This window comes from Epinephelus fuscoguttatus, linkage group LG13 (genome assembly GCF_011397635.1).
Source record: "Epinephelus fuscoguttatus linkage group LG13, E.fuscoguttatus.final_Chr_v1".
NCBI lineage: Eukaryota > Metazoa > Chordata > Actinopteri > Perciformes > Serranidae > Epinephelus > Epinephelus fuscoguttatus.
The window spans coordinates 18,696,458-18,710,557 of NC_064764.1; the positions used below are offsets into that span (position 1 = coordinate 18,696,458).

The 14,100-nt window shown below is 37.9% G+C and overlaps 1 protein-coding gene across 2 annotated transcripts; it reads left to right on the forward strand.

The window, feature by feature from the left end:
• The first annotated feature begins 1,881 nt into the window (after positions 1-1,881).
• Positions 1,882-13,022, forward strand: dnajb2 (DnaJ heat shock protein family (Hsp40) member B2). 2 transcript variants are annotated; one of them, XM_049594731.1, is made up of 11 exons: positions 1,887-2,182; positions 4,608-4,704; positions 5,205-5,314; positions 5,573-5,626; positions 5,853-5,969; positions 6,257-6,331; positions 6,553-6,685; positions 7,587-7,657; positions 7,804-8,100; positions 12,473-12,544; positions 12,686-13,022. In XM_049594731.1, the coding sequence occupies exons 2-10, from the start codon at positions 4,640-4,642 to the stop codon at positions 12,499-12,501; spliced, it is 951 nt and encodes a 316-aa protein (XP_049450688.1). In that variant the 5' UTR covers positions 1,887-2,182; positions 4,608-4,639; the 3' UTR covers positions 12,502-12,544; positions 12,686-13,022. The 2 variants fall into 2 exon arrangements, with proteins under 2 accessions (XP_049450687.1, XP_049450688.1); XM_049594730.1 differs by lacking the exons at positions 12,473-12,544; positions 12,686-13,022 and having other exon boundaries at positions 1,882-2,182; positions 7,804-12,382.
• The last annotated feature ends 1,078 nt before the right edge of the window (positions 13,023-14,100 follow it).

Sequence of the window (14,100 nt, forward strand, 5' to 3'; positions counted from 1 at the left end):
AGACATTGTACCTGCAGTTGCTTCCCTCAGCCACCAGATGGGAGAATGGTGACCAGCAAGTGCAGCTGTGTGAGTTACTTTAGACCTCTGACCGTACATAAAGAGGTCGTGTAGTCTTTACATGACTGACCAGTCCATGAGCTCATCATGTGATCAAGCTGAGTCACACATTGAACCAAAGGCCTACTTTCTGGTGAACTACACTTCTCTTGTCTACTAAATACAAGTAATGTGCTCTTAACAATGAGTTTATGAGGGGCTGTGACTACAACATTCTGCTCTATATGGACACAGTTACTGAATCTGTAGTTATAATCAGCAATGGAAGAAGAATTCAGCTCCTTTTCCCTAAGTATAAGTCTTAGTACCACCACAGAGTACAGACACTACATTACATTGTTAACTGCAATGTAGCGTCTGCAATGTACAGACACTACATTGCAGTTAACAGTTCAGTTGTGTATTTCAAGTCTTAAGAGCAGAACTATTATTGATAAAATGTACTTAAAGTACTCATCATATACAGTAGCAGAATCAATCCTTTTAGAATTACAATAAAGATTATATGCCTGCATATAATATTACTGCATAATTATTGAAGCTTTTTTTGAGGTATGAGCTGGCCAATTGTATCTCTCTTGGGTGCTTCAATGTACAACAATGAATTCATATTTTGTGAACTTTCCTTACGTGTCCTATGTAAAATTTTTTATCTGTAAAGTTGCCTAGCTATGGCTAAATGTAATGGAGTTAAAGGACCTATGAAGGGAAATACTCAAGTAAAGTACAAGTACCAAGAACCTGAAGTTAATACTTAAATGAACTGGCTTGCTAACAACTGACCACTGCACTGGTAACGCTATGGTTAGCATGTAATAGTAACTCACACATAATTTAACCACACATTAATTCATCATTAAGTATCTTATTTGTATGTAATTATTATTATTATTATTATTATTATTATTATTATCATTACAATTATTATTATTATTACAATCAATATTATTATTATTATTAGTTCATGTTTTTCCTCTCTAAACTCTTTACTTTTGGGGTAATGATAATAATAATAATAATAATAATAATACAGAAACATAAAGTAAGATTGTTATTTATTTATTTATTTATTACTTATTTATTTGGGTATAAATAACAATAATAATAATAATAATAATACTGATAAGAAGAAAAAGGAATATTCATAAGAACAGTATTATTATTATTATTATTATTATTATTAAAAATGATAATAAATACAGAAAAAAGATAATTTTATTATTATTATTGTTGTTGTTATTATTATTATTATTATAATTATTATCATCATTATTTCATTTTTTTTCTTCTCTAAATTCTTTACTTTTGGTGGGGCATTTTTCATGATGATAATATGAATAATAATAAAAAGAAAAATACAGAAAAATAACATGAAGATAGTTTGTTATTATTGTTATTGTTATTGTTATTATTATTATTATTATTATTATTATTATTATGTTATTACTTAGTTATTCTTTTTTTTTTACTCTTTAGGTGTCTGGGAGGGTTGAGTGTGTGTGCTTTAATGTTTGTGTGTATATTTGCTGAAAGGACCAAACGTATACATAAAGTTTAAAAAAAAACAAAAAACAGACAGAAGTATGTGTAACAAATACAGCACACACAGGCCCTGTAATGTGGTTCATATGTCTAACCTGGATGGCTGACCAATGCAGGTTTCCGTGACTGCCATCAGAAGCCGCTGTTTTTATAGGTTAAGCTACATTAGCTGTGAGCAACAGGCGGTTGTTGAGGCAGGGCGGGTCTGACGACGCTTCCAGGCTCTTCCAGACGTTGTGTGTTTTTTTTTTTTCGCTCTCAGCTGATAATGACGTAGTGCGTGCAGCTTAGACCAGCGCACGAGGCAAACAGGGCAGTGACTCTCCGCTTGTTTTTCCGACAGGGGGCCAGTGGAGTAAAGCGCAGGGGAATAACGGTACCCTGCAGACATATTGTGTCGTTACAGAGTATTTGTGTCGGCGCGGTGAAGAAGAAGAGGAGGACCGGAGGAGGAGGCTGTGTGTGCGACTATCACGAAGAGAGCGAGGGGGAGCGCATACCAGAGGCACCGCTATCATAACTAATTCATTGTCGCTCCGGACCGGTGGCTGCCCACTAATAAGGCCGACACACTCACACGGTAGGTCCATGTAGCTTTGGCTACATAAGTTGTGGCTACTCACTCTCAGTACACCATGTAGCATAGCGTCTACAGTTTAGTACAGACGTCCAACTTTACCATAATAGGAAATATTGTCTCTATTGAAATACCAATTCATGTTAGTGGTACCCTTAATTTTGCTGCTACTTGAATACAGACAACACCTGTGCCTGCAACTGCATCTGCCCGTGTGTGTAAGTTTGTGTAGGCCCACTGTCATGTCAGCAGCAGTTGTCAGATGCCATGACGCTAGAAATAACATAGTAATGATACTTGTGTGAGCACATGGCAGTTCCCGAGGGGGCACAGAAAGTTAAGTTTAGTTATTTTAACTCAGTTTGGAAGTCCCCGGCGTCATCCCTAAAACTGTTGAAGTCCACTAATGAGATTGGCATGATGAGTTGAATGCTAACTCTGACTGTGACTATAATGGAACCACTGACTGTACTGAGGTCTCATCATTTCAAGGGCACACTTCCAAGTACTTATGATTAAAAAATCATTTTATTTAAAAAAAAAAAAAAAAAGGTTAAGAAAAAGTAGGACATAAATATGTGTGCATCCATCTATCTAGTTTAGCTCGTGCAGGACAAAAAAATCTTTATTTATTGTGTGTAACATAAAGATGTTGTTTTACCCCATACAGTTCAACTACTACACCATAAAATGTCATTAGCTATTCAGTAAGAAAAAACAATTAGCTCCATGTTTATCATTTCATTAATTGCAATGACAAATTAAAACATGAAGTTTAAGAAACATTACATTAGATACACAAACGGCCATTTAATGGGCTGATAACGCTACTGAACCTACCAAGTGTGGCCTCTTCTACCCATATCTACTGTCCGAGGCTAAGAACCACTGATAACAGCCATTTAATGGGCTAATAACACCCCAATCAGGTGACAACATGCGTCATTATTTGGGTTAAAACTCAAATTTACCTAATGACGTCTTGTTACGAGTCTACACATACATATATCTCGGATAAGTCACTTGTCTTGTATGGCTAAGGACAACAGTGCTAACCATACTGACTACTATTGTTCCCTGCTTCCACACAAATTGTTTTAAAGTTATGGCCCTAAATGTGAGATTTAGATCACTATATTGATTCTAGTCTAAATCTATATGGCAGTCAACACTCTATTATTCACTGTTTGTGTGAATCATGGTGACCCATCCTGAAAACTAGTGAAAGAAAGCAGCTTTAAAGAGCATCTCTTGTAAGTGTCAGTGACACGTTGGTGGAAATTGACGCGACTTCAATTAAATTAAGTCGACTTCTGCAGTAAAATGTATTTTAGATTAATTTTGTTGGAGATTTTCACCAGAGAAAAGATCAATGGAGGCTAATTTACTGTGAAACAAAAATAAACACATATTGTTGTCACAGAGACACTAATTAACACCCACCACACAGGTGATTTCAATTACTGGCAGATTAGTGCCGTGCTCAGGTTAAAGCTGTAGATGGGGACTGGATTTTGAGAGAAGTACCAGAGACAGCTAGTTTGTTGAAAAAAAAAAATCACGCCCCTCCTCTTCTTCCTACTGCTTCAAATAACATTTGCTAGGAATTTACTGCAGCACACTGAAAACAGCCCATGAGAGCAGAGGAGCCTCTAACACACCGAACTGTGATCAGACTTTCAAACTAGGCATCGCTGATCAAATATAAGCCAAGGTTCTGTTACTGTATTGCCTATTTCTCGTCTCTAATGTTTTTAGAAATATAGTCTACTGTTAGTTGTTCTCATTCACGTGCGAAAATGGCATTAGAGGCACTACAAGGCAATAGAGTAAGCAGAGAAATATGATTTTTTTCCACACATTTAGTGCTGTTTGAATATAGTGACAGTTTCAGTAACTATTGGAAGCTTTAAAGCTGGGCAGAGCATGCTGGAAATCACATAATATCATCAAACTACATGTACAAATAGTAAAAGTTGTCATGGTGTCACAGTTGTTGCAAAACTAACACGATAGTGATGAAGATGTCAGTTCTGTCTGTACATGCCCACACAACCCCTAAAAAAGGTCTATACAGGCAACGTAAGTGAAAGCACATTCTAAAAAAAGGTAATTCCACGTTTCAAAAATCTGTATTTGTCAACACTTTTGTTTACAGACTGATAAACAACTGTTTACATTACATATAGCCTTTTTAGCCATTCCCCAGACAGCCCCTGTTGTAGTGTGTGGACCACTTGTCTGCAAATTAAATAAATAATGAGCAGAGAGCTGTTTCTTTTCCTTTTTGGGGGTTTAAGAAATACCACAGATTCCAGAAGTTTTTTTGCTACCAGGGACTTGATTTTAATGAATGCAAAATGTGTGTCCAATCAAATTTGAAGATGTTCTGTCCTCAAAAGAAAACTTAGTTGTGTTTTCCTTTCAGGGGGGCTGTGGTGAGGAGTGACAGGAGGCAAGATGGTGGATTACTATAACATTCTGGGAGTGCCCAAAACAGCCTCTCAGGACGACATCAAGAAGGCGTGAGTATCCAGGGAGTGTCCCTCAAATGTCAAGACTTTTTACACTAATTCATCAACAATACAGCAACATTCCTTTTGTGTATAAAATACATTTGAAGTGTAACTTCCGTCTTCACGTTGCCAGGTTATATAAGCCCCTAAAACGTTGAGGTTGCTTCAGAAATAAGCAGTTTCTTAGTTTTATGTGTTTGGATTTTATGATCTTCAGACCACATTAGAGTTTGATTTCAGAGAAAAACATTTTCACTCAGAACACGTGCAAAAAAAGACATAACACCAAAAATATAATAACTCATTATACATCGTAACTAAATCCATAAAAAGACGTTTGAAAACCACTGGCATGAAAAATACAGACTTCTCAAAGACATGTAATGATCTCAGTGGTCTGGTGTCTTATTTTTCTAAGGCTCTGCACAGTGTATTGTTTGTTGTTAAAAGAGAGACCATATTACAAGTACAAGTCATTGTTTGTGTTTGTGTTTGTGTTGTGTGCTCAGGTACAGGAAACTGGCACTGAAATGGCATCCAGACAAAAATCCAGACAACAAAGACGAAGCAGAGAAGAAGTTCAAAGAACTGGCTGAGGCTTATGAAGTCCTCTCTGACAGTAAGTCAGGCCAGTGTGTGTCTTTGTAGATTTATGTGTGTGTGTCTGTCACATGACTGGCATTTGTCAAGTGGCTGTTGAAGGTTGCTCTGTAGTGATGATTAGTCATGAATCTGAATCTGACCTTCATTCACAGAACCCTTAAATCAGTTTATACCATAGTATTTATATTTTTGAACTTGTCTGTGTAAGAAAAAGATATGTATCGCTGTCTATGGGTTGTTAATCCATCATCAAATTGTACTTGTTCCTTTACAGCAAGTAAGCGTGATGCATATGACAGATTTGGAAATGAAGGAATGCGACAGACAGGTAAATAAAACCCTGCTCCAATTAGATATTGAGATTTTACTGCATCCATTACCAGTCCTTCTCCCCTCCTCACTCTGTTTGCCTTTTCCTCTCTCCACATTTTCCTCTACACCTTCCATGTCATTCACTTTCTCCTGTTCTCGGCCATGATATGTTTTCCTTTATCTACTCTGTGTCTCTCATGGTTGCTCCTTACCTACCTGACCCCTACGACTCAATTCTCCAGGTTCCTCCAGCGCAGACTTCTCATCAGATTTCCCAGGATTCACCTTCACATTCCGCAACCCAGATGAGGTGTTCAGAGAGTTTTTTGGCGGCCAGGATCCCTTCGCTAGCCTCTTTGGTGAGTCATACACAATGTTCATGTGGGGTTATATTCTATTTAAATTAGGAGGATGTATGAGGGGAAATGAAAACTACAATCAAAGTTATTGTTTATGACTTTGGAAGTTGGCTTATGCTACATGGGGAAAATCTCCCTTTCTGTGTTTGGGGCAAAAATTATACATAAGCCCTCACAGCAGAAGATCCCAATCTACTTAGTTAGCAACATAAACATCTTTAGTGTTACATCTCAACAAACAGCAGAGTATTTAAGAAATTATAAGTGTGTCTCTTTCTCTCTTCCAGATGATTTCTCATCATTTGGAACCTCGTCCTCTCGTCTCGGCCCCAGCCGGTTCTTTTCATTTCCATCAGCAGGAGGTAAACAGTTACATGCTGAAAGCTGCATGGGTAATACAGTATCCTGTACTATAGGTGTCGAATTAGGGATCATGGCATATCATACTGTGACCACAACATTAAAAGCACTGTGCATTTAGTAACACAAGAGTGGTATTATATTTGCACAGACTGAGATTCTGCAGTGAACTCAATCTGTCTCTCCTCTTTCCTCCCTGCTTTCATGTCCTCATCATCCACAGTTGATTTTACCTCCTTCTCCTCTTCCTTCGGTGGTCTGGATGGGATGGACAGCTTTGGTGGAGGGATGGGCAACTTCAAATCAGTTTCTACCTCCACTCGCATCGTAAATGGCAAACGCACCACCACCAAGAAGTATGTAATACCATCCTTAGAAAATGTACCCAACCTAAGAAATATAATATTTTCAGAAATGTCATGACTTAACATCCTTAGAGGGACACATGGTCATGAAAGTAAAAAGAAAATCATCTTTAATCTGTCATTATTGAACAGATTATTTTTCCTACACTGTAACAAATGCCGCTTGAAAATAACGTCAACACTGGTTTTCATCTCAGCATAATATCATAGTATCTGATTTGTACAGTATTCTTATTTATTTATTTTTTTTGACTAGGGTGTGATGGCATTTTGCTTGCTAGTATTACATGACTACAGATCTGAAGATAAAATGGATTGCGGCAAACTATTTCATTTTCTTTCTGATTGTGATTTGAATTTTATTTGAATGCAACAGGATATTTGAATCATTTTTTTCTTTTCTAGGGTTGTGTTTTGCTTTCCGATTTTTGTTACAATGGAAATGGCTTATGGGATCACAGTTACAATGATCAATAAAGCTTGGAACATTATCATTCTTTTACAAATGCTGTTTAACTTTTCTCTCATGATAATTTGTCTCACAGTAACCTGTCTGCTTCCAGCTGGCTACTGAAGCTCGTGCTAACAACTACACAGAATGGGTGTAGCTCTATCATAGTAGCCCTAAGTGCCACTGTACCACTATATACTATAAGTGCCCTAAGTGCTTGTTTCTTAAATGACTTTTACACTAACACACACGTAGAGAAAAATTCAGTGATAGAAATGGAGAAAGTTTAGTCTTACATTTCAGAATCAGATTCACCATTTTTGGCCATGGGTGTCAACACACAAGAATTTTGACTTTAGTTTTTTGCATTCAATGCCAACATTGCCCTGCTTTCTGTGTATTTCTGTACATCATTTATCTGTGTATTTGTCTTGCTTACAGGATAAAAGAGAACGGACAGGAAAGAACAGAGATTGAGGAGGATGGGGTCTTAAAGAGTGTCCTAATTAATGGTAAGAGCACACACACTGAATGGTGTGTCAAATAAATAAATATTTCCATCCCTTTAACTTTCTTCAAACTACTTTTGTCAACAATACTTCAATGGTTCTTGTCTTACGCACATACACACCTGTGTTGTTGTTTGTGTCGTTCCCAGGTGTGGAGGATGAAATGGCCCTCGCGCTAGAGCTGAGCCGACGAGAGGGTCAGCCCCGTCAGTCACCTCAGAGGTCGCAAATCCAAAACAGATCACACGCCGAGCCTGACAAATCTCGCTCCAGCCCTTACACCGCAGCCACACGTCGATCATTTAGCTCCGCCCCCTTCTACAACTACGGGGTTGCGGGCAGCAGTGACGATGAAGAAGATGACGAAGACCTGCAGATGGCTTTGGCATGCAGCCTGTCAGAAATGGAAGCCCAGCAGAGAGCAGCTGCTACCGACTTCATATCAGGTGCTGGGGGTGGGGGCAGCAACAAAACTGGTGGCCAGAAAGGAGGTAGGGTTTTTAAGTCTACAAATATTAATGTAGAATATAGTGAAAAGGTGGTTTCAGGAGGAAAAGAAGAGGAGAGGCAGTTTAAAATGGGCTCAGGGCCTGGAGGTAGGTGGGAAGAGAAGGGAAAGGAAACAAGGGAACCAGACTTCTCTCCCGAGTCATCTACAACTGCCACCACTACGTCACTAAGCCAAACCAGTGAAGAAGAGTTTGAACCAGCCGTGAAAAGTAGTGATGGCAGTGTGAAAAAGAAAAAGAAGTGCGGGTGTATTGTGTGCTAATGCAGTGTGTGTGTATTTGGGATGCCTTATTTTTTTATACTTACCTCAGTGTTCTGCTTCCAGCCAGACTCTAATGTGATGTGGTGTCCAGACTCTTAATTTGAGGCAGTGCCTCAACTGATCACATAGCTTTCATGCAGTCTTAACACCTCTAAAAGAGACAGCGAGCTTGACAGGGTGCCAACACAGACAGTACCATACAACTGCCCATGCATCTACATGATAAAAAAGAATGTGAAGCAATAGAGAGGATTGTATCTGAATGTACTGTATGTAAATTTGCCAAATATTTGCATAGACTGAAAACAGTGGGATTAAGAGGGATTTAGTTGTGGCCAAGTTGGTGTTGTATGTGCGTGTACATGTTTTTCTGTGTGCGTCTGTGTGTGCCATAGAAGTTTCTCATTCTGATGCTCTGGCAAAGGGAATGTATCAGAACTGTGTCACATTCAGCCCAGTCTCAAACAATAGATCAAAGTCTACAGCAGGACACAGAACTTTCTCTGGTGGTTTGCATCATGACATAAAAACTAATTTGATCAAGAAGAGACGTCGGTTTATTGGTCAGCTGATACTAATTTCTAGAACCTATTTATATATGTAGAAAAACATACATGTCTTTGCCTTAATACACTTTTACTAAACAATCATGACTATATTTGTTCAGATTGTAGATTGATAGATTAGTTGGATGGTAAAGCACTGTGTACAATGTGTACAGCATTATGACTGATTGTAATCACAGTTACAGATAATCATTATATAAATTTTTACACATTTTGATCCTTTTAGTGCCTTCAACTACTTTATTATGTTTGCATAATGCATACATTGCCACTGCAAATGTGCCATGTTAGAACAACTAATGTATTTAAAGCACAGCTTTACATTAGTGAGAGGATAGTCTGAGGAGTGAGTCATCGAATTCAGCTGTGTTGTTATGGTTGTGAGAAGGGTTAGAAATATGGAGCTTCATCGCCAAATCAATGCTCGGTTTGTTTTCCCTTGCACTGGTTTGAACTGTCAGTGTAGGGGAGGTGCTGTAGCTGCCTTTTCCTTCTGTCAACATCTGTTAAGTGCAACCTGAAAACACTTAACCCCACCTGCCCCAGTTTAGCTGTAGTCTCCCATAGCCAGACCTATCTTGGGCTGTGTCAGCGCTCACAAAGGCACAAAGGGAAGAAAATGCTTGTTTTGTATTTCTCTAAGGCAGGCATCAGCAACCTCTACTATCAAATGAGCCATTTTTTAAGCCTATTTAATCTAAATTAACATATGAACATTCCTGATAGGTCTAAATGAGCATGCGTTAATATGTATTACATCAAAAGAACTACTCTGCAGTGGGATATTTATATTTATTTGGTACTTAAAGTCTGCAGCATTAGTAGTGAAAGCAAAAAAATCTGTCCACTCACTATAAAATTCTCTATTTTCCCCTGAGACCTTTTCTTTTTTTTGGATTTGGATCAGTAGCTAGCCTCACTAAGGAGACTCAAGACTAGCTATCACAATTGACATCGGCAAATTGTAAGAAAAGGTGCCAGGCCGTAGATGTATGACGCACATAGTTGACGAGATGCTAAAACATTGGGGGGTTTTTTCAGGGCTACATATTTATACAATTAGAAAATGTAAGGATCACTTTAGGGCTACAACAATGATAAATAAAAATTAAAATGTTAAAAAAATAATTGTTCAGTTTTTGTCCAAGCCACAAGGAGCCACTGGAGAAGTGCTAAAGAGCTGCATGTGGTTCCTGAGCAGCAGGTTGATTACCCCTGCTCTAAACCAAATACAGTCGTCTTGGGTGGTGCTAAGCCCAGGTGCAGCCATGGTGCCCTTGCAAAATAAAGAAGCAAAAGAAAATGCCACATAGAACATTAAAAGATGTTATAGCGTGCAGTTTGCTAGCTAGGAGGTAGTTGTTGTTGCTTCACACGCAGAGCTCAAACGATCTGTGGAGTTAGGTCTGGCTATGCGAGACTAGTTCCATGTAGCGATGGGGAGTTTGGAAATGTGTTATCATCTGAGATAGGAGGCCAGTGACAGTCCATATTCCCACAGTCTACATGCTGTGAGTCAGGCTATTATAGCTGCTTAGTGCACAAAATGACACTGTTGTGTAATGTTGTCTGTCGAAAGCTAAAGTAAGATTGCATTAATAGTTAAAAAAGTATTAATAATCTTCCAAGAATGTATCTTGAGGTGAGTTAAAAGAATCAATCAAAAAACTCTCTATTTTGGTTTGAGAATCTGATGTTATATTTTTGCAGTCTACATTCATACATCATCATTAATGAATAATTCATGGCAGCTACTGCTGTGATGGGTTTTGTCTCAAGACCACAAAATGTTTGTTGGCATACGTATATGCGAGCTACACTACACACACACACACACACACACACACACATAGAGGAATACTTATAAGAGTTTTAAATGTGATTGTGGTCTGTTAAATAAGGCTGAAAGTGAAAGACAGTCCTGTTGGTGCCAAAACACAAAGGTGTTATAAAATGATATAAAAAAAAAAGACTACTGTTCAAAGACACGTCTGTCTCAACAAGTACCTTATTACAGGCAGTGTCCCTTTTCCTGCCCAGCCTTTACACTGCTTAGAGAGCACAGTAATAGGGTTGCAGTGGTATAAGATTTTCAGGGTGCAATAAACATCTCTGAAAATATCACGGTTTCACAGTTACACAATTATTATTATTTTTACTATTATTTTTATTAATAATAATAAGTTGCAATGAACCTTTACGAAATTAAAAATTAGTTCTTTAGGTTTATTTAATGGAAATATGTGTAAAAAGTCTGACAGGCAGTCCAGGAGGAAAAGAGATTTTTTTTCAATACCTTAAATAAGGAAATGTACATGATACTAGTATTGTTAATTCTACCGGGAAACCTTTATACCGCTGCAACCCTATAGTTTGTTATTTGGTGGTCATGTATTTTTCACGAGTGCTTGGTTTATTTTGCATTGCATGAGTTTTGCTTTCACTTTAAAGGATAACTATCATCACTGGCAAAAATGAAGCAGATCTGTGAGAGCATATCATCAGTTTAAACAGATTCAAATACTTGTTGTTGTCTCTGAGTTGTTTTATCACTTCTCCTCTCCAAACTGTTATTGCGTGGAGAGCGAATGAGAAAGAGGCAGATGGTTTCACTTATAAAAATATATATATATATATATATCCGCTTGTATCATTTGTACTTCACTGACCTGCCAAGTTTTTTGTTCTTTTTATTTTCAGATTGTTAAAAAGGGAAATAACAAATAAAGATTGAGCCGAAGAGGATATTTGGATATTTGATTTTTTTCAAAATACGGCAGTAACAGTTCTGCATTTTACACCAATTGTCACTGATTACATGCTTTACTAATACCACCATTACTACTACATCAAAAGATAGATGATGAACTGCAGTGCTGCTAGCTCCGTCATTCATTCTGAGTGATTCTCCCCCCATGTAGATCAGCCATTTTAAAATTAATGAGTGCATATAGTTCAATTTAAAAACTCAATAAGGGCCACAGAACATGATCAGTGTCCTTATATTTGTGTCCAAATCCAATTTCTCCCTATTTACTTACTCAAGCCCTTTACATTCCCTCAAGAGCTGATCATTACAAGTCTGCCTGTTTCTCAGCTGTTCATCTCTACTCACCCATGGCCTAAACTTTATTTTATGCAAGAAAGTTTCACCTGTTTTCACTGCAAACTAAGCCGCTTTAAGATTTTTATTGTCACTATGATCTTGATGTCTCTATAATCTGTCGAAACATAAAGTGCCATGTGGAAGTTCATGTAGCGCTATCAGACATTATGTTTTCTGCTGATCTCTTCTGCTCACATTTTAATTTCGCTCATGTTATGAGCTCCTCTTTGCTGTAAATAGATTTTATTGTGACACTTAAAAAAAATAAAGCACTATTTTTTAAATTGGTAATGTGACACGCACACTTTATTGCACCACATTATTTGGCCTTAAATTGGGATTTGCTGTCTTACACTTCCTGCTTCCTGTTTCAGACTCAGACTTCGAGGCCTTCACAAGCTAACCTGAATGGCTCACGCTGCGCTGTGCCCTAGTCCTGCCCTGAGGTAAAGAACCAGTGCGAACCTGAAGCACCCTGAGAGACTCCCTATAAGCCCCATGTAGACCCTGAAGTAGCATCAGGTGATTCCTACAGTATTTGCAATATTGATAAAGTATAACATGTCCTTCTACATCTATTCTTACAGGTCAAAGGTCAGTTTCCCATGATGCACTTGTCTCTCTCTGCCCACCATGGCTCCTACCTGCTGAATGACACTTAAAAAAAAAGAAAAAGATGCAAATGTGTATTTTATATGTATGTGTGTGAGTGTGTGTAAATAGCTGACTGTGGAGCAACAGACTGGAAACTTTGTATTTTGAAACCCAAGGAAATATTCCCAATCATCTCTGCATTAACTAATAATGTCTCAGCTAGATTTCAGTTTGAATTATGCCTGCAAGTGAAAACTGATGAATAAGACAAATATATATATATATCTATAAAGCAGAGAAAATAAAACATTTCCTGCTGACTCTGTATCAGTCCGTGGTAGTTCATCTTTGCAAAGGGAAACATCAAAGTTAAAGGAGCTGTGTACGACATTCAGAGCAGATCTATAGGTGTTGCTGAGGACTCCCTGAGAGGAGCTGTGCACTGGGGAGCTCCCACGAGAACTACATACCATTTAGGGCTTTAATTTTCTGTTAGCATTTGCACTGCTAATACAAACACTGATGTGACAATAAGCTGGCTGGTGGTTGGTATAGCAACGTCACTTTCACTTTGATGCGTCATAATCATGTTTCCACCATAGCATATGTGCTCAGTAAAGCCTGGACTTCACTGTTTCTTCCATTTTTTGTTACAAGCTGTATGTGTTGTCTGTTTTACACAGACGGCTAACATGGCTAGCACGGAAAGTTTTTAAACATGGCGGTTGCTGGTTTTGTGTTTTTTCAGTGCAATTCAGAATGAAATTTAAGACGAATTTTACAATAACCGGTGAAGAAAAAATTTGAATATGAATCAAGATCAATTATTTAGGGTTAGGGATAATTTTGCCCAAATTTTATCAAATACCTGGCGTTTGTTGGCTAGTTTTCTTGCCGATTTTGTGTTTCTCTCTCTGCATGTGGGATTCCCATTCCCACAATGCCAAGTTTGAAAAACTTTTTGCAAAAAATTCACAGAGCCTCTAAGAACTGCCTTGCACCAGTTTCAGCCATGCTGCAAAATCTTGGTTAAATAGCCAATATTTGTTGATTTTGCACCTCCCCTGTTGTCCGGGGTGCAGTAACAGCTAGCTATCGGACAGTGGATCCTCTGAGCATCCCACTAGGAATCAAAACATGAGTGCTGTATGTCCTGCTATCCCAGTCTGCGTGACCTTTCTGTGAGAGGCATACAGTAAATTTTTTTTTTTTTAAGTAGATGTTACGAATTATTTTGAGATTCTACAATGCAGCATCAGAAAAAAAGATTCATTAAGTACTACTTACTATGTCTCAGCATTTTGAAGACTTCTGAAAGACTGTTTTCAGATATTTTAATACCAATCAAGGACTTATTTTTAGATTAATGAATTCAGTGCCTTTTAAGACTTTTTAAGGATTTATGGGA